This window comes from Aspergillus bombycis (assembly GCF_001792695.1).
Source record: "Aspergillus bombycis strain NRRL26010 chromosome Unknown contig00055, whole genome shotgun sequence".
NCBI lineage: Eukaryota > Fungi > Ascomycota > Eurotiomycetes > Eurotiales > Aspergillaceae > Aspergillus > Aspergillus bombycis.
In genome coordinates, this window is record NW_019170057.1 from 123,641 (window position 1) to 145,484 (window position 21,844).

A 21,844-nucleotide genomic window follows, 5' to 3' on the forward strand; every position below is an offset into this window, starting at 1 on the left:
TCGGATTTGTCGTTGAAGAGCACCCTTTCCCGTCATATTGCTTCTGCCTTTGCGCCGCCGTCCTATCACCATCACATTGAACCATTTTGTTGAGAAATTTAATATTCGAACAGTTTGAAAGTCGAAGAAAAAGAATAGCAAAATCAAACAAGCGTAAAGACTCCCCAAAAACCTTCCGGTTGTCAGGTGATGAGTCACTTTTGAACTGCTTGCCACCACCAGTAGTTATATTATACAGGAGTAAAAAAAAGAAAAAGAAACAAAGAACATATTGGGCCGCTTGTTTGTCACACACAAAGTGTCTATAAAAGCCTGAGAAATAAAGTCATGTCGACGCAGGGCCCGGCGCAACATGACGGAGTGGAGAAATGCAAAATTGGTTTGAAGAGTTTAGAAAAAAAAAAAAAAAAAAGGAAAAAAAGAAAAAACGCAAAGAACACAGAGCAATCAAAAAGGTGAGGTAGTCGGTAGTTTCTTGGTCGTGATGTAATTAGATTCTATAGGGCAACACGATGTGAGAGGCGCGGGGCGCAGACAAGAGTAATAGCATTATTGGCTCTTAGAGGTGGAGGTCGTGCCAGCCACCAACCAGGTCAAGGTCTTCGTCGATGCTTCCATCATAGCCATTAGCCGGCTTAGAGGACTCCACAGCGTCGCGACGCCACCCCTTCTCCAGGAACGGGCGACGGCGACGTTCTGGCGAGATGGGTTCCTTTTTCGCCCAGGATCCATAGTCGAATCCTGACGAGCCCAGACCCCAATCTTTCCGCCAGGCCATGTTGTTCAAAAACTTCTTCTGTTTGAATGGCACTTCGGCCGGCTTGTACTTCCGTCGACGGTCACCCAAAGCGGCCCATTTGTCTAGGTTCGACTTCTTCGATGAGCTTTGCGGAGAAGTAGGTGCTGACTTAGACGTGGTGTTCTCGTCGTGGAGTGGCTTCACGGGAATGGCGCGGGCCTCGACGGTGGGAACTGCCTCGTCCTGTAACTGGATATTGAGCAATGATGTAGTCACATCCTGAAGAACGCTTGAAGGGCCAACGAGCTCAGGACTACTGCTGTCATGGCTCCAGCTACGAGAGTTCTGCTCGCGTCGTTGCTGCAACGCAGTCTCTTCGGTTTCCAGTTCCTCGTCCTCATCCCACAGGTCACTCCAGCTCTTGGAAATTTGTTCTTCCTTCTTCTTACCAAAGACCATGGAAAGGGAAGGCAGGGGCTTGGGTGGTTGGCTGGGCAAAGACCCTGTGATGGTGACAGGGTCGGACAGGGGCGGGAAGCGGGGCTCAATCTTTTTGAACGCGATCGAGCGATACGAGTCACCCAAAGCAGACTCCATAACAGAAGCCATGGACGGAGTACCCTGGTGAACAGAAAACCAGGAAGTACCAGCCGTCTCCGATGGGGGGAAGAGATCCTCGTCGTAGCTGTCGTCGGGAATTGAGGATAACTTCCGGATATCCTGGGGGGGACTGCACTGTAGGGCCTTGGCCCAAGGGAACGAGTCGCCTTGGTTGACGAAGGGGCTCTGGATCGAGGGGGTGCGAAGAGGCTCGCGATTGGCGCTGGCAGGTACCATTTCACGGTCATCCGTGCAGAAGTCATCGAGACCCTCGTCATCAATGGTAAAGGTGACAGTTCGGAGGATCGCGTCACGGATGCCAGAGAGCGAGCGCTTGTTAGGGTCGATGGCCAGTGCAAGTCGCAGGATCTCAAAAGTATCTTGAGACATGTTCGGGAAGATGTCGAACAGAGATTGGCGGTCCCGAACATAGTCGGCGAACAAGATATCGGATTCGGTTGGCGTTGCGAAGGGGTTCCGAGCGAAAAGGACATTGAGCAAGCAGATACCAACGGCCCAGATATCAGCCTTGGCAGGAGAGTATCCTGTGGTAGCCGGGTCGTATTGCTCAGGTGCCATGTAACGGTCGCTTCCAACGCAGGCCTCGTAGCACCAGGCTTCACCCGTTGCTAGGCCTAAGTCGCCCAATTTCATGCAACCATCCTGCATCAAGAAGATATTCTCAGGCTTGATGTCACGATGATATAAACCTTTGGCATGCATGAACTCGACAGCGCTCAATAATTGCAGCATGAAATCCCGTACATGTTCGGTTTCCAAGGGACCACGGTTGAGTCTGATTGCCTCGTAAAGATCGCCATTCGCACAATATTCCAAGACGAGATACATGTGGGTCTCCGTCTCGAACGAGTGAATGAGGTTGACAATGTTCGGATGATATCCGAGACGACGATGGCAGAAGAGCTCATCGAAACGATCATCAGGCATAGCCCCTTTCACCATGCATTTGACAGCAACATCCTGGCCAGTCTTCATATCATATGCGAGGAAGACCATGCCAAAAGAGCCATGATTCAGGGGAGCAACGGTGCGGAAGCGCCCATCCAGGAGCTGCCCCTCAACGAAGCTGTTAGGGAGGTACGACATGGTCGAGTGATGATCGAAGCAGCCGAAAAGTGGTCGGGGGTTAGAAGGAAACTCCACTGCAGGTCTGTCGGCAGAAAAGACCTGTCTCGCGGGACGAGATTTCAACAGAGCGGGCGGGCAACAAAAATTGGATAGAACGATGCGAACCAAGAGTCAAGAATTGCAATGCCGGCCCAACGAATCGTGATGGAGAAAACCCAAGAGAAGAGATCAAAAAATGGAAAAGAGAATTTGAGTATAAGATAATCGAACAATGGAGTGTCGGTTTAGCAGATCATATAAATATGAGACGAGACAAAAGGAAATAGACGAGGACGAGTCAGCGCAGAGCGCAAGTCAAAGAAACCCAAAGGAAATTGACAACGCTAGGAAAGTGGTAGAGACCGTTATGGGTTCATCTGTATATCGTTTCAGTGATGTGGGCGACAGCCGAAAGTCAACTAAGTATGGCGATAAAGAGAGTGTGTTGAAGAGAAAGACGTCCGGCGGATGGACGAGAGAACGAATCAAATGAGATGGAAGATGGAAGCAAAGAAGAAGAGCAAGAGCAAATTAAAACGCTGCGTGATATCGTAAATGCCAGATGTATAAACAGTTGTCGTTATTAAAGACCTTCGAACACCAGGTTGAAGGGCAAGGGCGGTCGTGACTCAGGGGGGAGGAGGGGTCGAAATGAGGTATGACGCTATAGACTCATAGGTTGACTGAGCGACGAAATAATCCTGGATTGGCAGGAGATTGATATATAGAGGCTCTGAAGCTCAGGACAACTGGTACCAGGCGTCTTCAGATTTCCCTAGGTTGGGCAAATTGAAGAACCGAATACCAGCAACCGGCTCAGGTTGCGAACGGTGGAGTCTAGGACAACGAAGTCGTCGATCTGAGTCTTTGCAAGTCGACGCCCTCACACGTAGTCTCAATGTATGTAAGATGAAACGTAGCAGTACTTCGGTCGGTAGATTGGAGAGAGTCGTGGGTCCGAAGTGACCTTACACGTTGGCTTGAGAATGAGTCACCCGAGGTGTTCGGAAGGGCAGGCACAGGACAGTGGCACTACAATATCGAGTTGGGTTGGACTGAGGCAGGAAACTTGGGCAGTAGATCGAATTAGGAGCTGACGCTGATATAGTCTGAAGCTTTGAAACCTAATGTGCTCTTGCTGCAACGATGAGGCGAGTAGGGACGTCCGAGGACACTGGGGGAGATTGGCGATAACGGGTGGCGACGGAAGCTGTGTTGGGGACGATGGAGAAGAGAGAAAGAGCAATGTGCAGAGGAGAGACGGGCGGGAAGCAGAGATGAAGGAGGAGAGGAAAGACGGATGATAGGAGAGAGGAAGAGGAAGGGAAGGAGGAAAAGAGGAAGATGGTTCGGTAGGTATAGGTAGACGGTGATGAGTGAGTCGAGGTGAGCGGATCAAGTTGACAGCAGGAGCGATAGGGATGGATGGATAAGGAGGTCCGGATGATAACCAGAGGGGGGGGGCGAAACAGTCAGTCAAATGGGGACCGGTCGCAGTCGGAACCTTTTACTTCTCAGTAGGAGGGTGGAGGGCAGGCCAATCCACTCCCTGCCAGAAACTGGGCGAACGAGCGAGAACCTGACGGAGCGCTTTTGCTGACTGGGTAGTCGGACTCACACGGTGGAGTCCGATCAGCCAATGACTCCCATTCGTTACCGTACCAATACCGCGGCCGAAGGCTCCCCCCAACAATAAGGTACTGCCAAGTTCCCCCCAATGCCAATGCTGCCCAGCAGTAGAGAAAAGGTCCTTCCAGTACCTCGTGGTAACGATACGTGCGATCTCCGTCGGCCCACCAACCTTTTCGATGGATGCAGGTCGAGCAGAAGACGCGGCTAGACTGTTTCCGGCGCATAGGCTCCACACCCCCCTGAATGAATCATACTTCTGATGGCAGAACGGATATCGCTGCATCCCCCCAAATGTTTCCCAGTTATCTGAAGACTATCATCATCATCATCATCATCACTTTCGTTGTCATGGTTGAGGACTTATCTTCCCTTCTCGTCTTTGCTTGGTGTCCCTTCCCACCCCTCTCTTCCCATGCCATTGTAAGAGAAAAAGGTATGGTATGTCTGGCTCCGACATTTGTTACATCCAGTAAATTACCAATTTTTCAGTTCAATTATTTCCGATCGCGTCAGAGATGACGAAGAATCCCAACGAAATTGGTTATTAGTAATATTCTTAATTCTTGATGATGGAAGACCATTCCTGGCTGCCTTTGTAACAAGGCATTCATTCCCGTTCCTCATTGTTGTCCTTACAATCCACCCGCTGTCATGACGGCTGGCATTTAGAATTGCATCAAAATGAAGCTCGTTCCGTCATTCCTGCGAACTACTCAATTGCCCGAGTGATCGTTGCCGAATATTTTATCTAACCCAATATGATGAGCATTGATAACATATCGACCTACTGTGCAGTACTACAACCCATGCGACTTTTGATGCGCTAGTCAAAGTTTATGAGTTCTTAATTGAAAAATTAAAGACTTAGCACGGGACATAGCGTGGCATAAGTTCCAGCCTGTCCAAAGTTAATACGACATGTGTGCTATAGCCGCTACCTAATTGCATCAATAAGGCAGATGGGGAGCAATTCGGGAGATAATACTACGCACTAGTAGGACAGATATTACAGGCTGCCGCCCGGGCATCGAAGCAGCATGGGACGTGGTCCGTCCTGTGCCGACTAAAGGTCAAGTACCTGCAGGTCCAGACCAGGGTCCTCCTCCCCCCTCCGTCTCCATCCTTATGCAGTGCAGTGGTCAGTTCCTGATGCCATTCATAGCAATACTACCCACCGGGACCAGTGACAAAAAATAGAAGACCTTGGGTAATGAGAACGCCCAGGACCCTATCGGATTGAGGTTCCTTTCCTCCTCCGTCCTCGGCTGCGAAGGGGATTGGAAATGCGTAACGGGAGATACTCCACATGGGTGATGATGAATGATACATCATCATCATTGCTTCCATTTTCGGTTTTGCCTCGCCCCGAAGGCGGAGCAACGGTGGCGGTAACGCTACTCCATTTTCGGATCCTCACGCTGCCGCTAATGCCGATCGGGGCCAATGACGAATGGCCGAGTTGGCACTATTCCCAGGCTGCATGACGCCAGCACAACTTGGTGGCCTGGTGGCCAATAATGGCAGCATACACTCCCTCGACAAGGAAAAAAGAAAGAAAGCAAAATCCCGGGGCAGCTTGGGTGATGATCATTGTGGATAGCGTGTATGGGGAAGATGAAATGGTTGCAGATTTAGTTTTTCGAATGGTGGTGCAGATGATGATGAATAATGTGTACTACGGATGTACCTGTGCCTCCCTTTGAGTTTATTTTGATTTCTTTTCTTTTTTCTTAATTTTTTCTGTTTATCATTCAATGCCTGGACACTTTTGGTAGCTCTATTAGGTCTAATTTTTCAGATCAATTCTCTGTCTGAGGTTTAGAAGGTTTGACATGTTCATGGTTCATCGGATCTTGGTCCCAGGGAAAAGCCGATGAATGAACCACACATACATACGTTCTCTGTTTTGGCCGGCGGAAGAGTCGCGACCCAACCGCCCCTGCACGCGGGAGAGCTTCTCCCGTGAGTAGATAATGACTTGGGCAACTGGAAGGACTTCTTGACCCAGTTTTGCGGGGAGTTGATTGTGTGTCCTCACGTTTCAGGATGGAGTATCTACGCAGTATTAGGACAGGAGGCGGGGAAGGGGAATGGGGAGATGAACGTATGATGTAGCACAGCTCGAATGACACGAATGCCCGGCCTCGAGGGAGATTGACGTTTCGACCAGCGACCCCGTGGCTGGCATGGCATGCTTACTTACTCCATCCTACGAGGTGACTAAGGAACATGCCAGCCGACATGTTTGGCGGTGAGGGCGAAGAAAACGCTGCAGCCGCTTGACCGCCTCGTCGAGTGTGTCTGTAAGGTTTGTCCTTGCAGGAGGTGGTTGCGTGTCTCAACTGCCTGTATGCACTTCATCAAAGACTTCAACTATGAATTGGTCAAGGGTCGGGGGGGGCGGCGGCATCGTCCACGGGTCCTCAAGGATAATGGTTCTACCCCATCCGGCCGAACTCGATTGGCCTCAGGTCATGCCCCGGCGAGGATCACGCGATCGATCCTCGCAAAGGTCCCCAACATCCCTTCCGAGGACCGGTTGTTGTTGGTCAACCCAACGAAGTACCAGTACTCTCTCATCAACACTACTGCTTGCTGCTAGTTCCTACGACTTGGACTCGTGACGCTCCTGAGGGAAAAGATTTATAACAGGTGTTCTTTGACCTTCGATTGAGTTGAGTTCTGGATTGACCTGCGGGGATATCTTCCGTTCTTTCCATCCGTCTCGTTCGTTCTACAATGAGCTCACTGTGTAATCTGGCCACCTCATCATCACAAATCGGTGGCAGATGTGGATGATTACCCTTTCATGGATTAAGGGTTAAACTCCCCTAATTGGCGTGAATGAGCTGCTTAGATTTGGACGGAATCTCGTAGACTAGTGTAACAACGATTCCCATGGTGATAGCAGCATTGGACCCAACAACAATGTTGAGATAGGAACCTAATCGGTTGCTATCAGTTCCAACTCTAATAACTGGAGATGGACTCTCTTCATTCTTTTGGGGTGGAGGACTCTTATCGCCGGTTATGACGGTAGATAGATAGTAGGTAGTGATAAGCAACGCTTTGATGATATCAGAGACGGGGCATGTATGGATAACGTTCCCTATCTCAGTTGATTAATCCCAGCAATCATCTAATCTGAAGAGGAGGGGGGGGTGGGAAATGATAGAGAACCCACCAACCAGGTGAGATCACCAGCCATTGCCAGGCTGGCAACATCAACAAAGTACATCCATCAGATATAACATTCAGGGATCAACCAACTAATGTTGGTCCATCCGTGACACTCGTTACCTCTTTGAGTCGAAGAAGTATCACTACTTTATTTACCCCGCACGATCTTCCCGGAGGCTTGGTTATGTTCACAATTCCTCCGACAAGACGAAAGGCGCGTCTGGAAACCTCCCTGGTTTGAGACTTCAATAACTCCAGTTAGTTGACTTGAGACTCGTTTCCCCGACGCATCGGCTCTGGGTAAAATTACCGAGTTTACCGATAGTTACCGTACGTGGCTGAGGTAATGGAGCTCCACTTTGAGTTCCCCAGATTTTACGGGGCACATGACCAACTTCCATGAGGAAGTCAATTTGTAGTCTGATTATTTGGTCTGTGATCCCTCAATCGCATGGTCTTTGTCTTTCCCTATACGTGGGGTGGGACTAGTACTACTACTACTAGTGACCATGGACCCCGGTACAAGAGGGAGTGTTCGCCATCTCGATTCCCCCGTACGCCTTCGTCGATAGGGGGGACACCCCCTACAAATCCCTAATCGGAAACCTGTTCCACCCTGGCATCTCTTTTGAGACACTTTCATCAACAACTGCGAGAATTACGAATCTCTCTTACCCCTCATGAGCAAAAAACTGCCAAAATTTCATGCAACAAAAACTATAAAACCGCCCATCTGTCTGTGACTCTGTGGCGCTTACAAAAGATCCCCACAGAAGATGTGCGTCTACACGGCACATCGGTACAGATCATCTACCGCGCATATCATATGTAAGTGGTCTTTTGCCCCCTTACCGGCCACCTCTGCATGTACCCTGTATTATGTATGTACACCGGGGTTTGAGGGGGAGATCGTAGAATTATTCAAAGAGCAGTTTGCCACCCCCGACTATCGAGACTAGTGTACTAGTACCATTCTAGATTATATATTTGTCGGGGTAATTGAGTTTGTAGACATATCTCTTGCCAGAGGGAAATGCCTCAACCATGGTCACGAGACCACCTATCAAGTTGTCGCCATCTTCTAGAATCACCATTAGATCACCATTATGAAACATGCTCAAAGTCCAGACAAAGGGGGGGGAGGATGAGGGGGGTCCTTGTCGCGTTTGACTCGATCCCAATTGCACCGATCTTGATTCCCAGCGATACGCCCAACCCCCCCCCCTGCATAGAATCGCTTGATTCCATCATCGATGGGGCCTCCAATGACCTACCCCACTACCGTGCGCCTACCTCACTGTCTGCCTTCAAACCGTTTTGCCGCATCCTGCTGTCGTTAGCCTCTCTCTCCTTTCCATGTCTTAGAATCTCTAGTGGGCTGTGCATTAGCGCCTGGCTTGCACAGTACACAGTGCACTGTATGTACATCCCATCACCAGAATGTAATGCACATACCAAGGAATATCCCCCGAACTGCCTGTTTCCAGCGACATGCAGCCCTGGAGCTAAGGCAGCCTTTTACCGCTGGGTGTGCGTCCCACTGGCTATGGTGTTTGCTTGTGTGTTGCTGACGCTGCATACGCGGTGGGGACCTGATCCCCAGCTAGAACCTTTTAGTGCATCCCTTTGAGAAGTCTGCATAACGGGAACGTTAAGCGCCCTGTTCATTGAGATTCTGGGATTTCCTTTTTCTCGCTGTCTTTCTATTTTTAATCGGGTTGTGCGTTGGGGATTGTAGAATGTAGAAGTACATATGCAGCGTCAGCAGAATTCCCAACTCGATTTGATACCAACGTTGTCTGTAGAACTAGTCTGGTACTACGGGTAAAATATATCCAACATGTACGTTTTTTTCCCATGCTGCATGATCGGTTGGTTGATTACAGTACCACGCCAATTGAAAGATACTCGGTACCGATATGCTGCTACGTGTCCTTCCCGGAGCAATGTGTGGTGCTCTGAGGAGGGCTCGTTGGGGAAAGTGATTCGTCTCATTTTGAATGTAGTTCGGAGGGGTAAATCTCCAGAGTCTGCGTCTGCGGCTTGCATAGACCTGTAGGCTGTAGGGCTTTACTACTCGAGGGAAACGGGAGAATGTATATCGACTTCTTGTATATATCGTATGTAGCACAGTTTCAACTACTATCACGGCGATGCCAAATAGTCTAGAAGTTATCCATGGTATCCTTGAAGATATATTTCTTGTCGCAGGGTTTCCTTGTATACACACGTTCGCACACAAAGCGACAATAGTTCCATTCTCACCTACACACATCTGGAAGAGAGTAAATGCTACTTTTGACTACTGTTCTCAACTGACGGAAACAATTAAAGAAAAGAAGGAAACGACAAACGTAGAGTGAAGCCGTCAAGCCCAACGATGGAAGCTAGTCAGTTGATGCCTCCATCTGTTGATGATGGAAGCGCTAACTATGAGCATTGAATTGTACCATGTCCTATTCTAATCCTCTTCATAGCAGTGAACAGAAGAAGGATCTTGGGCCCTTGCACTTTCTAGGGAACCCATCCAGGGAGGAACATAGCACGCACAAAGCGTATTGACTAGATAATGAAGAAAGGATTAGAGCAAGCAGGAGAAAAGATATCTGCTGGGTTTCCGTATGCGGTTTCCTCCATCCAACTTCGAGCTGAGATCGAACATGCTAACAATATATACTAACTAGTGCGTATGATCGAGTGCACTATTATTGTCGAAGAAGATCTTATTTCACCTGGATAAGACACTTCATACAGGTGCTTCACTGAGAACACCAGTTCAAGGCAGCGTAGATGACATTGATATATCGTGGGGTGTATGATAGAGTGCAAGCCTAGGCGATTTCTTTGGTAAATGATAAACACCCTTCTGTTTATCCGTGGCTTCATTCAATCGCATCGTCCCCAGCGTTGTCTGGACGCTCACTCAGTTGGGAGGTTGGAGACCATGTGGGTATAAATACCCTAACTGTCTATATTAAACCTCAACTTCTATTTTTATCTGACAGTTCGAAGACCGTCCCACGCAGATACCTCGGGAGATCACAAAAGTAACGCAAATGCCTAAAACCGGTGAGTCCCTAGTATTCACTAACGTTATACTTCCGGATAGTTCCTGAAAGCGGGATTTTATCAAACGTGCCAAAGCCAATTCATACCCATCAATTCATACCCCCTCCTAACCCTCTATTTAACATACATGGGAAGCATGCCTCTGGCTAGACTGATAGTCACTCCGCTGAAAAGTCCAAACGAAACGGCGTAACAGATGAGGGTATGTCCGCCTTAGCTGTTAAGCCCTGCTGGCTGTAGCACGGATAACTTAGATCAACAACCATTTACAAGAAGGAAGGCTTTCGAAATACCAAATTTATTTCAATTATCTACGACTGACTCCTTTTCGTCACCTCCTCCACCAGGTACTCATTCACCGGCGTCCTCACCCCAACCTCCCTCCCCCTCCTCACCCAATACCCATTAATGAACCTCACCTCCGTCTCACGTCCAGCCCTCAAATCCCACACCATCGAACACGTCGTCTCAGCAGTCTTAGTCAAAATCGCATTCACTGTCGCCTCCAATCTATCCACAGCAAACCGCTCCTTTACACCCGCAACACCCCTCAATTCCGGTAACGCAAGCACGACATCCGAGATCTCCGTGAGAATCTCCCTCCGTGTCTCGGGGATGGTGAAAAGGAAGCCATTCTTCGCATCATTCAAGGCACAGAGAGGGTTACAGAAGGCATTGACGGCCAATTTCTCGAGCTGGATCTGTAAGACTTCTGTGTAGGGGTATGATGTTGCGTTTAGCCGGGGCGAGAGGGGGAGATTATCGAGGAGGTATGAACATGAAGACTCCCGGGAATGGGGTGCTTCTTGGGAGCGAGGAACCAGCCCCAAGGACATCGCTGCGAAGCCAGTGTGCGTGACGTTGAACGGTCGGTTGAGCGTTACGCCGTGTGAGATGACTCCTATGATGTAGTTTGGTCGCGTCTCCGGGTTCGGGAACAATGCTTCGTTGACTTCGTCGATCATGCCGCTGCCGTTTTGGAGGAATAGGATGGTAGAGTTATCGTCTAGGCGGTGCTTGAGGGGCTGTAGCGCTGAAACGGTTTGTGTTGCTTTGACGCTGATGATGAGGTGGGTGATGTTGGTGCTTATGGCTTCTGAGGATGGTGATGGAGGCTCGGGATACCATCCCTTTTCCCGGTATACCTCCAGATCATAGCCGCTGTGCCCGATTTGGGATCCTTCGCGTGTTGTGAGTTGGATTTGGTTTCCGTTCTCCTGGAATCCGCCTAGTAGCGATTCGCGATGGAGGAGGAGTGTGACGGAAGGCCTGCTGGGGATTTCGGACAGACTATGGGCGGCAAAGGTGCCGATACTTCCAAGTCCGAGGACATGGACCCTTGGTGATGACTCTGAATGAGGCATAGAAAAGGATCGTGTCATTGAGAGGTTGATCTTTGAGACTCGACGTGATAAAGGCGATGTCATGAGCCCGTGCTTGATACGAAACAATCGCATCGAGAGTGGAATGATAGCGAACTCGATGTTTCAGACATTCCGTTCGGCAGACTAGCTGAATGCCGATTCAGGCGTATAATCTATATATACAATCATCAAAGCCCATAGGGTGTGCATAGGCTGTATAGGACTGTCTTCAAGAACTTCAAGTCGGGTCGGTTTCCCGAAGCAGAATGTGCCGGCCGCGCCCTACGCCCTACGCCTCTCGGAATAACAGCTTCGGCATCCATCTCTGCGCTTAGGAGAGAATTTATGTCAGATTGGAAGCCGTCCACTAATTCTCAGTGGTTTCATGGTAGAGGCGAAGTGGCACCTGTGCCAATCACGTTTTGAGTTGGCGTAAATTTTCTATCGCCGCCTTGCGCCTTACGCCTTGCCTTGCCTTGGACGCCCTTTTCATCTTCTGCTGTATCTTCCTAGTCACGGTTGACACACAAAAATGTGGTCCTACCAGCAGAGCTGGAGAGTTTTCGTCACTCAATGGCAACCCGGGAGATGAAGGATAGCGATTTAAGCATGTTGTTGGCTATGCCTTTTTGGACCCTCCCCAAAGTGTCACTAGTATACAGCATAGATTTTTTTTTTCATTGAGAGGGTTTGTTATGCGCAAGTATTTCTTAATTGGTTTCTGTGTTATAGATTCGCGATCACTATAAACCAGATTCTCGCCTCTTCCTACTGAGGATGTCTCTCAACGAGTTCCACCCCCGTCAGTTCCCCGGTTGACTAATGGCTAGCCTTCTCGCCCACCTAGCCTCAACAAACTTGACGCTTTGGAACTCCAAGTCGCCTGAACCGATGAAATCAAGTCAGTCCCTACAAACGATGATTCAGAATTAGCTACCCACAAGATATTCACGGGTAGCATGATTGGCGCGCGATGGTCTGCAGCATCAGGATGGGAAGCGATATCTATTCCATCCCCGCCATCTGAATTTCTCTACCTGGTTTTGAGCCCGAGAAACTGTTATATGTACTGGACGGACATATATGGTTGCCTTGGAATCATGCAGGTTCCTTGCTTTACATCCGGCCAACCCGTGTGAGTATGGATGGCATCTTAGGCCTTCAAGCTCCTCAAGGGGTTATTGTGTGTGTCATCATCTCGTACTGGCCATGCCTCAAGCCCTCCTCAAATCCAGCTATATCAGCCGGCCAAGGTCTCCGCTTACTTACAAGTGCCATTGACAGGTCCAGGACTGGCCAGACGGGTCAGGGTCTGCAAAGCCACTGAAAAACTATGAGTTCACAGCCCTCTCTAGCAACAAGCGAATACAGAGAGCTGCGGTCAATTTTTGTGGCTATTTGGGCCTGATGACCAGGTCACAGAAGCAGGATCGACAAATTTCTTTGGGATTTAGAGAACTGCAGAAGGAAAGTTACAGTTGGTCAATCCAGGCGTGACGGATACAACGGAAGGGTAAGAGGAAGAAGGGAGGACGACAACAGCAGGTAAGTACAGTGTATAGTTTGCACTTAACATAGCACAGTATTTTAGTGAAAGGCGAGCAAGTCAATTCATCGCCCCATACCAGTCTGAGGGATGTCTTCCAGGTGGTGATCTCCCGATTCTACCCCTCCAGACCTGGGCTCGATCTTGTTCCTCTCCGCACAGTGTAGATTTCGAAATGCGGAAAGCCATTCCGGGTTATCAGCGATAGTCTGATTCCATGAGTCCTCGGAATCGTAAAGTACTCGTCTGGCTTCCTGTTGAAACATATCGTCTGTAGGCATGACGCCCTGCGTTATTTTCTCTTGGGCATAGCGACTTAAATGTAGTGTAAGAACTTGTGTAAAGGAGCTGAGCTCCGACATGGAAATGTTTGGCTTAGCGGCTGCCTCTGCTTGGACATCTTCGACAACTTTGTCCGGATTCGCTTTCTGTTCTTCCGTAAGATAATGAGCGCGCGACGAGATCTGCGCAAAATGGTCCTGGACGTGTGTATTGGTTGCAGAAAATGGTATCAGACTCTGAGACTCCTCGGCTATCAGATAAGGGGGTAAAGAGTTCGTAACCTGGGCAGCAATGGAGGGTGGAAACCCGTGGTCACCTTTCCAGTCTTTCATTGTCGCATTTTTGCGGAAGTGTTCAGCCAAGTGGTCGACCCGTTGTTCCCAAGTATCCATACTGTGCTCACAGAAGCCGCAACGGGACGGGACAGCAGAATGTGAAATCTTCCAATCGTTGATGAGAGGCAAAGTGTCGATATTATGCATGAGGCGCAGGTGTTGCACTAGGTGATCTTTGCGACGAAAGGAGCGGGGCTTGCCAGAGTCACCATGGCATACATTATGGTTATGCCGATCGAGGTGTGCTGCACTAGGATCTAGTGCGTTACAAAACGCGCAGTGCTTTCTTCCTGTCACTCTTGAAAAGACGGTGGTCCCATGGGGAGCGCAATACCACGCCTCCAAATTCAGATGGAGTGATTTCTCATGCCGAGCCCAGTCATATCTGCTCCTAAATTTATCACAACAGAACGTACAACAAAATCGCCGAGGCTTATCGGTTTTTTCTCGTGCCCGCACGGTATTTTTGCCGGCCCGGCTTTTAGAGATACGGCTTAAAGGGTCGTCTGAAGGAGAGTGTGATAGGGCAGAGCCGAAAGACGCATTTGATGAGCCACTAGATTCGCCGCTTGTGGCGGACGGAGCTCGCCTATAATGGCGGAACGCATTGTGCCCTGTGTTTTGTGTAGCCGGGCGGCTGCTCTTCTGAGTCGATCGCTGGGTTGGTGTTTTTTTCAACGCGTCCAGAATAGCTGATATAGACGCCGGCTCATCCTCTGGTGGAGATTCACGCCATCTCTCCATGGGACCCATTGCATTCGCATTTGGAATAACAATCGGGCCGCTCTGTTGATCCTGCCGTCGGGTCAAATAGCGGCTCCTGCGCCGGGGGAGACCAGTACGAGCAGCGATGAGTATGTTGGGCTGTTCAGATATGCCTTGGCTGAAACCTGGCTTAGCACGCTCAGATTCCTGGGCACTGACGCCTGGCTCAGTCGCCGAAGTGCCGTCGGCCATGGTGTTTGACGAGACATCGGGAAGAGCACTGGATAGTTGTTGGAGGTCTGAGCCAGTAGATAGCCACGCAGTTCTGTCAATAAAGTCATCCTCAGATGACACTAGTTGATTTTCCCTGTCCAGACCATGATCTAGAACAGTGGGCAGTGATACTAAGTGTTGATCAAGTTGTTGATCGATCTCCAATGGATTGGCAGGACACAGCTCAGATGACGTGGGCATATACGAGAAAGAGAAGTCAAACAAGCTGGGATCCAAGGTCAAGCTGACTATAGAAAACAGTAAGTCAACGGCTCTTGTTTTCTGTTGGCAGATTTAGACTGACCGTCATCTCCCAAGTCACTCACCATGAGCGAGTTGACGTCCTCCTGCTCGCCTGGATGATGCCCGTGTGACATTATATTCCAGAGCCAGCCACGTCTGCTGGCAAGACCAACTACTACCTACTTACTTTGACTTGACGCATCAAGCTGGGTCAATGTAGCTCTTGAGTGAGTGGCGTCCATAAAACGCAGATACTCGGAACAGTCCCTCCATTCACCGCTTTCCTGTCGCAGAATCATTCCCACGTGAATCATGTCAGTCTCGCTGAAGAGATACCAGCACTTGCTCAACTATATTGCTATTCGCGATAGATGTATCTGTATAGAAGCATTGGGAATCTGACATTGTATTATCAATCATTGATTACTCATGATCGCATATTACATTCGCGAAAGAGCCGAAATCAGATGTTTTGTTATAGATTAGTAATTGTGCCAGTGGCTGACTTGGGGCTTGGGAGAATGGCCACTCAGAAATGGCTGGTAAAGGCTACTCTGTACTCTGTATATACACTCCTATTACATTGCAGTCGGCCCCCCATTAGGTTTTCTCTTTCTTCTTCTTCCTCTTCTTCTTCTTTTTTCCCCTTAAGGTCCTATTTTGTCTTCAAGAACTAGAGACTTGATGAAATCGACCATACCTTGGTCTGTATAAGCTATTAGCAAGACTTTTACTGGCCAATTCTCTATAATGCTAGACTAAGCTAATAGTATCATATAATAAAGCTTCCGTTGAGTGTGGTAACAAGAGCACTCTAGCCCAGCAGTCAAGATAGACTCACATAAACGACATAGTATGAGTTTAGTCCTATCTCAAATCTATGTACTCTTGATTTGTAGCCTTACAAGTACATAAACGATTTTCTACGTTTCAATGTCATAGCTTTTAATAATTACAGGTGACCGAGACATGGTTATCAAGCATCAGATATGGAGATAACTTATGGAGATAACTTATGGAGTACAGGTCATGGAAGGTCGACGCGAAGAATTCTTGTCCCAGGTTTGCTGATGCTTAGCACAATAAGCAACAAATCACGTAACTATCTCCTTTCCCTGAGCGATGATGGCGTGGATTAGTGTGAACGGCAATGCAGCACTAAGGTCCACATCGTGTCATTTCAGCGGGATTTCCCGGCCAACACTAGAACACCCAAATCCCATGGCGATAACCGATCTATCGCTTGGACCTGCCTGGACTCAGAAGACCGAAGAGGCATTTCAATATGGTATCTATCCTAATAGGCCTTCTCCTCTACTCACACACCCCACTATGACACGAACGTCGAACCTGGGGTAGATCATCATACTCGATGCGCTCCACTTATCACCGTTATCAGACTGTGGATAACAGATAATGAATAGTAGATGACCAGGCGTTTTGGTAATATCTCGATGAAGCCTATACTAATTATCCTAAGTATAAAGACCCAATGCTCTCAATGATAATGCAGTCACCAAGTCACAGCACTCAGTTCCTCCGCTTTGCGATCCTTCACAATGCTGTTCTCCCAAGACCGAGACCTTGACGTGCCAGGCACAGAGCTACTAGTTGACACCCAGCATAATTTGGATCTCGCTCACGATGGCTCGGATATCATCTTGTTGCCACATCCAACGGCCTGCGAGGGTGACCCGCTGAACTGGTCGAGATGGAAGAAATACTGGCATCTTCTCCTTATCTCGATCTATGCTTGCGTTTTCTCATTTGGTGAGAACAACACCGGCGACGCCTACACGACCATTGTAGAAATGACCGGATCAACGATGACCATCATGAACGGCGGCGGTGCCCTCAACTATTTATTACTAGGTCTGGTCAACATCTTCTGGATCCCCGCCGCCATGAAGATTGGCCGGCGATTCTGCTTCCTCGCGACATTGCTGCTCTGCATTGGCTCGTCGCTCTGGATGGGTGCCTTCCATACAGCAGGGGAATGGTTCGGTAGCAACATTCTCAACGGACTTGGGACCTCGGCCTACGAAGCAGCCATTCAGCTTGTTGTCTTTGATCTATTCTTCGACCACCAACGCGGCCGTATGCTAGGGGTTTACATTTTTGCTCAGCAGCTAGGTTCGATCATCGGGCTGGTGGCTGGTGGCTATATCTCTGATGGACCGGGCTGGCGCTGGGCACAATGGGTTGTGTCCATTGCTGAAGGCATTTTAATCGTCGCCTTCTTCTTCACTTTCGAGGAAACACTGTTTCCCCGGTTTCTCTTCACCTCCACCCCGACACTTCCCACAAACAAGGCTACAACACTAGCCCAGGCAGATGCTGCCACAGGGGATGGGACAGGGACCAGGAAGGAAAAAGAGCCAGCCATCGCAGATAATGTCAGTGTTGAAGAAGGTACAGCTACGAATACACCGGGACCTTCTCAATTCCCTAAGCGGACGTTTCGGGAGAAGCTCAGGCTGTGGGTTTACTATCCGCAAGATCATACGTCATATTGGATGTACTTTAAACGACCATTCTTCTTGTTGAGATTCCCCAACATCGTCATCGTATGTACCTGGTTCGATAGTGTGGCTTGGCGCACAGTTGGCTTTGAACACGGTTGCTAACAATACACTCCAGGCTGCTGTTATCTTTGCATTTGGCTGTACTTCGGGTATTGTCACCAACAACACCATCTCGGAAACGCTATCGGCTCCTCCATACAACTTCACTGATGGTCAGACGGGTCTCGTGTACATCTCCGCCCTAGTTGGTAGTGTCATCGGCTACCTCACAAGTGTTCTGGGTGACAAGATCGTGATCTACCTCGCCCGGCGAAACGACGGTATCAAAGAGCCCGAAATGCGCTTGTGGGCACTCGTCCCATGCTTCATCTATGCCGGACTGGGGTACGAGATATATGGCTGGGGAGCTGAGACAGGCTCACACCGGATCACAATTGCAGTGGGCATTGGAAGCATGATTGCGCAGCAAGTGGCTGCTACCTCTACTGTAAGTTCTGTGGTATTTCATCGCCCTATTATACCTAATAACCCGTGATGGCAGGCAACGGCGTACGCAATGGAGTGCTTCCCCGGTGTGGGTGGAGAAATTGTTGTCATTCTTGCTATATGCAGTTCCTTCATCAATTTTACCATCTCAGAGACGACGCAGCCGTTTCTAAATGCTGTGGGGATGGGGTATTTGTTCTTGTTCTACGGTATCTGCGTGGTGCTGTCGTTGGTGGCGGGCATGGCAGTGTATATTTGGGGAAAGAAGTGGAGGAGACGGTGTGCACCACGGTATTATGAGTTCCTGGCGCAGAGAGGGGGAAATATCTAAACAATTCCATGATACACGAGAATATAGTCGTATGGTGGTATCTTCTCCTAAAACAGAAACTAGAATTAAGATTAAACAAATACATAACTATCGAACTGGACCATGATATCCCCGTTGGTTATGGCGGCGATTGGCTTTTCTATTAGTATTGGCGCCGCAATTTCCATTTCCGTGTCGCAAAATATTTTCACACACCTCCCTCGAGAGGGCCTGTCCAGTGCCCCTGGTCTAGACGTTGACGGCGTCATAGAGCAGGGGGCGAGGGGCTTTCTGAAGAATGTACCTGCATCCGAGAAGGAACGGGTGATTGGGATCTAATCTTTTTTCGAAAACCCGCCTTAAAATAACGATAAGCATTGATAACATCACATGACCCGCCGGTGATTGGCCCGCCGGAGTTCGGCGCCTCCACTCCGGCAGAAATTCCCAATGAATCAGTCAATCATGGGAAAAGATCGGGATATCAGATTCATCTCTGGCCTCGAAATTATGATCTGGCTTCCGGGGTTCATGCCGTAATCCTCGATTGAGGCTATTCCTCCTGCCCAATCATGCACAATGAGCAAGCGCTCATACCAAGAGTCATTCTCTCCCGGTGGCTCGCAGCCGCCGGAGCATATCGATAACAGTCATAATGGTTTATTACCTATCAATGACCTCCTCTCACCCACGCAGGACCAGCCACAGTCGGCAGCCTCGAGCAAAAAGCCTCGGAATTTTATTGCCACAGTCGTAAGTCCTCCTTGACGCCTCCATTTGTCATTTTCACGTTCCCCATTTAACCCCGTACAATAGGCATGCGAAACATGCAGGCTCAAAAAGACCCGATGCGACGAATCCCGACCAAAATGTGGTCTGTGCAAGTCCCTCGGCTTAGAGTGCGTCTACAACGAACGCAAATCGTCCAAGTACGTAACTTCAGTAGCATATCAGTTATCAATTGCATGTTACTAACGTGTCGCAGACGAGACCACTCACTCAGCTTGATCATGAGCACTCTCCATCGAATGGAGACCAAACTAGAAAGTCTTCCGTCATCCATCTGTAATGATTTACAGTCACGGCAGAGGCCCATTCCTCGAACTATTGATAGCCCATTAGATACGAGCACCCCAGGCCGCAGCAGTCAGATTATCAACGTCCGACCGTCTGTTCCGAACCCCCTGGCACAAGGCCTTACTCCTGACGCTATAGAACACGACGATTTTGAGTTTGATGAGCATCAAAAGGTCACAAACTCGAACGGGCTAGTATCAATCTCCTTCAGCCAACATGGGGTGATTCTCTGGCCAGGGGCCCGGGATATTCTCCCCAAGAGATTACTCGAAGCCCATGAAAGGCTAGGGAAGAACTATGTTATCGACATGGAGGTCAAAAGGCCTCAGCTCCCAATGTACATTTGCCCATATCCTCCGCAGGCTGGTGATGACTGGCTAGAGGCACTTCCGCTGGCAATGATCAAAGGTCTCTCTGATGCATTTTTTGCCACATTCAATCCTTTCACCCCAATTATGGATAAGAATTTCTACTTTGCATTCACAATCTGGGCAGCAATTGAGAGCGGATTCGGCTACACAATAGAAAGCTGCCTGGTTTTAAACATTTTAGCATTGGGCTGTCATGCTGTTCAAGCTCATCAAGAAGGGAATTATCCGCTACCCGGCACACGGAGCAATCGTTTTGAGCCGCCAGACTGGATGGCAGTGATCCATGAGGAGCCGTTGGGCCTACGTTTCTTCAATGAGGCCCGTCGACGCATTGGCTTCTTGATGTGTGATAACGACCTTCAGAGCTGTCAATTCTATATGCTGTCATCGTACGTGACCCATTTTCTTTACCACCCCGGGTTATTGGCTAACTAGATACATAGGGTCTATTACAGCCAAATCCTCCGTCCGATGGATGCGTGGGCTATGATTCACCGCGCTGCTACGTGCTGTCTCCAAATGCTGACCAAGTGAGTCCATTGGGTTTATATCTTCACTCTGCGCTTTACTGACGAAAACCTCTAGCCACGACGTCAATTTCGATGAATGGGAGGGTGATATGAAATCCCGCGTATACTGGAACTGCTTAATGAACGAAACCATCCTCGTGCAAGAACTGCATCTGCCTCCCAGCGGCCTAGCCCGACTCGAGGAATTCGTGCCCATTCCAAAATTCATCAGCTTCGAAACCGTTGGCTTGGTACCCCCTCGATCCGCCTCACAAGAGCTAGACGACTCCTTCTTTCAATACCATTTCCTCGCGCAGGTCGCCCACCGCATCATCCTCACTCGCATCCGCCATTCATTGTACTTCTACTGTGAGCCACACACCACTCAGGCCCCGAGTCCATTATCAAAACTAACAGTGCACAACAGCCGACTCAGGGACCTTCCCTCTCCCAGCTATCAACGCAGAGCTCCACCACCAACTCGAGCAATGGCGTCTCAACCTCCCACCCGCCATCCAATTCCAAGATACCCATGCAGCCACCCCAGTAAACCCCAATAACGCCACCACAACCCCCATCACATCGCCGTCAACCCCCATCTCCCCCCTCCCTCTAGACCCTAACCGGCCGCTCTCCCCCGCAACTGCCGTCTCAGAAGCAATGCTCCGCGGCCGCTTCAAGATCGCCAAATTCCACATCGGCCGTCCATACCTCTACAAAGCCCTCCGCATCCCCGCCTCCCTCTCGGAAGACGATCTCGAGCAAGTCCGCAGCGGCCTCCAAAACGCCATGAACTGGCCCGTCGTCGGCGGCATCTTCCAGAACATGAAAAGCTGTATTCCGATCAAGTTTGCCTTTTGTTCCCAGTATGTTCCTTCCCTTCCCCCCCTCTCCAACTTTCTTCTTGGATCATCATCCAGTTGCGTCAAAGTAGACCAGCAAACCTGATTTGATGTAGGTTCTTCGGCCAGGTCCTCCTCTTCTATTGTATCTCGCATTCCCCGGATCCCCGTCTCCGCAGTACGCTGCCCCCGGACTGGGAGCGCTGGAGTCAGGAAATGCTGCAGTTCTTGGAAGATTGTGCGCCTTTTAGTCCTGCTGTTGCGAAGGATTTGGAGCTTTTGAGGCTTTTATGATGACTGCCGTCCTCTGTCCTTTTTATTCAGTCTTTTTTTTTTCCTCCTGGTGGTTTACTATCTTGGTTGTGGGAGGTTTGGGTGGTTGCTTGGTTGCTTGTCATGTAAACTATCGTCTGTTGTTTTCTTTCTACTTATATAGAGTATTGGGTAATGTTCAATGTCAATGTCTGGATTACGTACGTATAAGCGGACTTCTGGGTTGGGGTGGGATATATTCTAATAACTTGTAAGGCAGTGGTATAAACATAACGTATTCTTTCATACGGAAGTCGGTGGAATGACGCCCATCAAATCGGAAAGAGCAACACTCCAGGATATAACTCATGAATAA

General features: G+C 49.2%; 5 protein-coding genes across 5 annotated transcripts; 2 read left to right on the forward strand and 3 right to left on the reverse strand.

Moving 5' to 3' along the window:
* Positions 1–559: 559 nt before the first annotated feature.
* Positions 560–2,446, reverse strand: ABOM_006961 (putative serine/threonine protein kinase; the record flags this gene model as incomplete). Its single annotated transcript, XM_022534090.1, has 1 exon — positions 560–2,446. The coding sequence occupies one exon, from the start codon at positions 2,444–2,446 to the stop codon at positions 560–562; it is 1,887 nt and encodes a 628-aa protein (XP_022388139.1).
* An 8,213-nt stretch (positions 2,447–10,659) lies between these two features.
* Positions 10,660–11,712, reverse strand: ABOM_006962 (ketopantoate reductase family protein; the record flags this gene model as incomplete). The annotated part of the gene is made up of 1 exon (XM_022534091.1): positions 10,660–11,712. One exon carries the CDS (start codon positions 11,710–11,712, stop codon positions 10,660–10,662), a length of 1,053 nt encoding a protein of 350 aa, XP_022388136.1.
* Positions 11,713–13,323: 1,611 nt separating this feature from the next.
* Positions 13,324–15,230, reverse strand: ABOM_006963 (uncharacterized protein; the record flags this gene model as incomplete). The annotated part of the gene is made up of 2 exons (XM_022534092.1): positions 13,324–15,101; positions 15,158–15,230. 2 exons carry the CDS (start codon positions 15,228–15,230, stop codon positions 13,324–13,326), a joined length of 1,851 nt encoding a protein of 616 aa, XP_022388137.1.
* Positions 15,231–16,655: 1,425 nt separating this feature from the next.
* On the forward strand, positions 16,656–18,438 carry ABOM_006964 (MFS transporter; the record flags this gene model as incomplete). The annotated part of the gene is made up of 3 exons (XM_022534093.1): positions 16,656–17,663; positions 17,737–18,108; positions 18,163–18,438. The coding sequence occupies 3 exons, from the start codon at positions 16,656–16,658 to the stop codon at positions 18,436–18,438; spliced, it is 1,656 nt and encodes a 551-aa protein (XP_022388142.1).
* Positions 18,439–18,996: 558 nt separating this feature from the next.
* On the forward strand, positions 18,997–21,510 carry ABOM_006965 (putative C6 finger domain protein; the record flags this gene model as incomplete). The annotated part of the gene is made up of 7 exons (XM_022534094.1): positions 18,997–19,170; positions 19,234–19,346; positions 19,403–20,254; positions 20,309–20,395; positions 20,451–20,743; positions 20,802–21,240; positions 21,333–21,510. The coding sequence occupies 7 exons, from the start codon at positions 18,997–18,999 to the stop codon at positions 21,508–21,510; spliced, it is 2,136 nt and encodes a 711-aa protein (XP_022388143.1).
* Between the last annotated feature and the right edge of the window lie 334 nt (positions 21,511–21,844).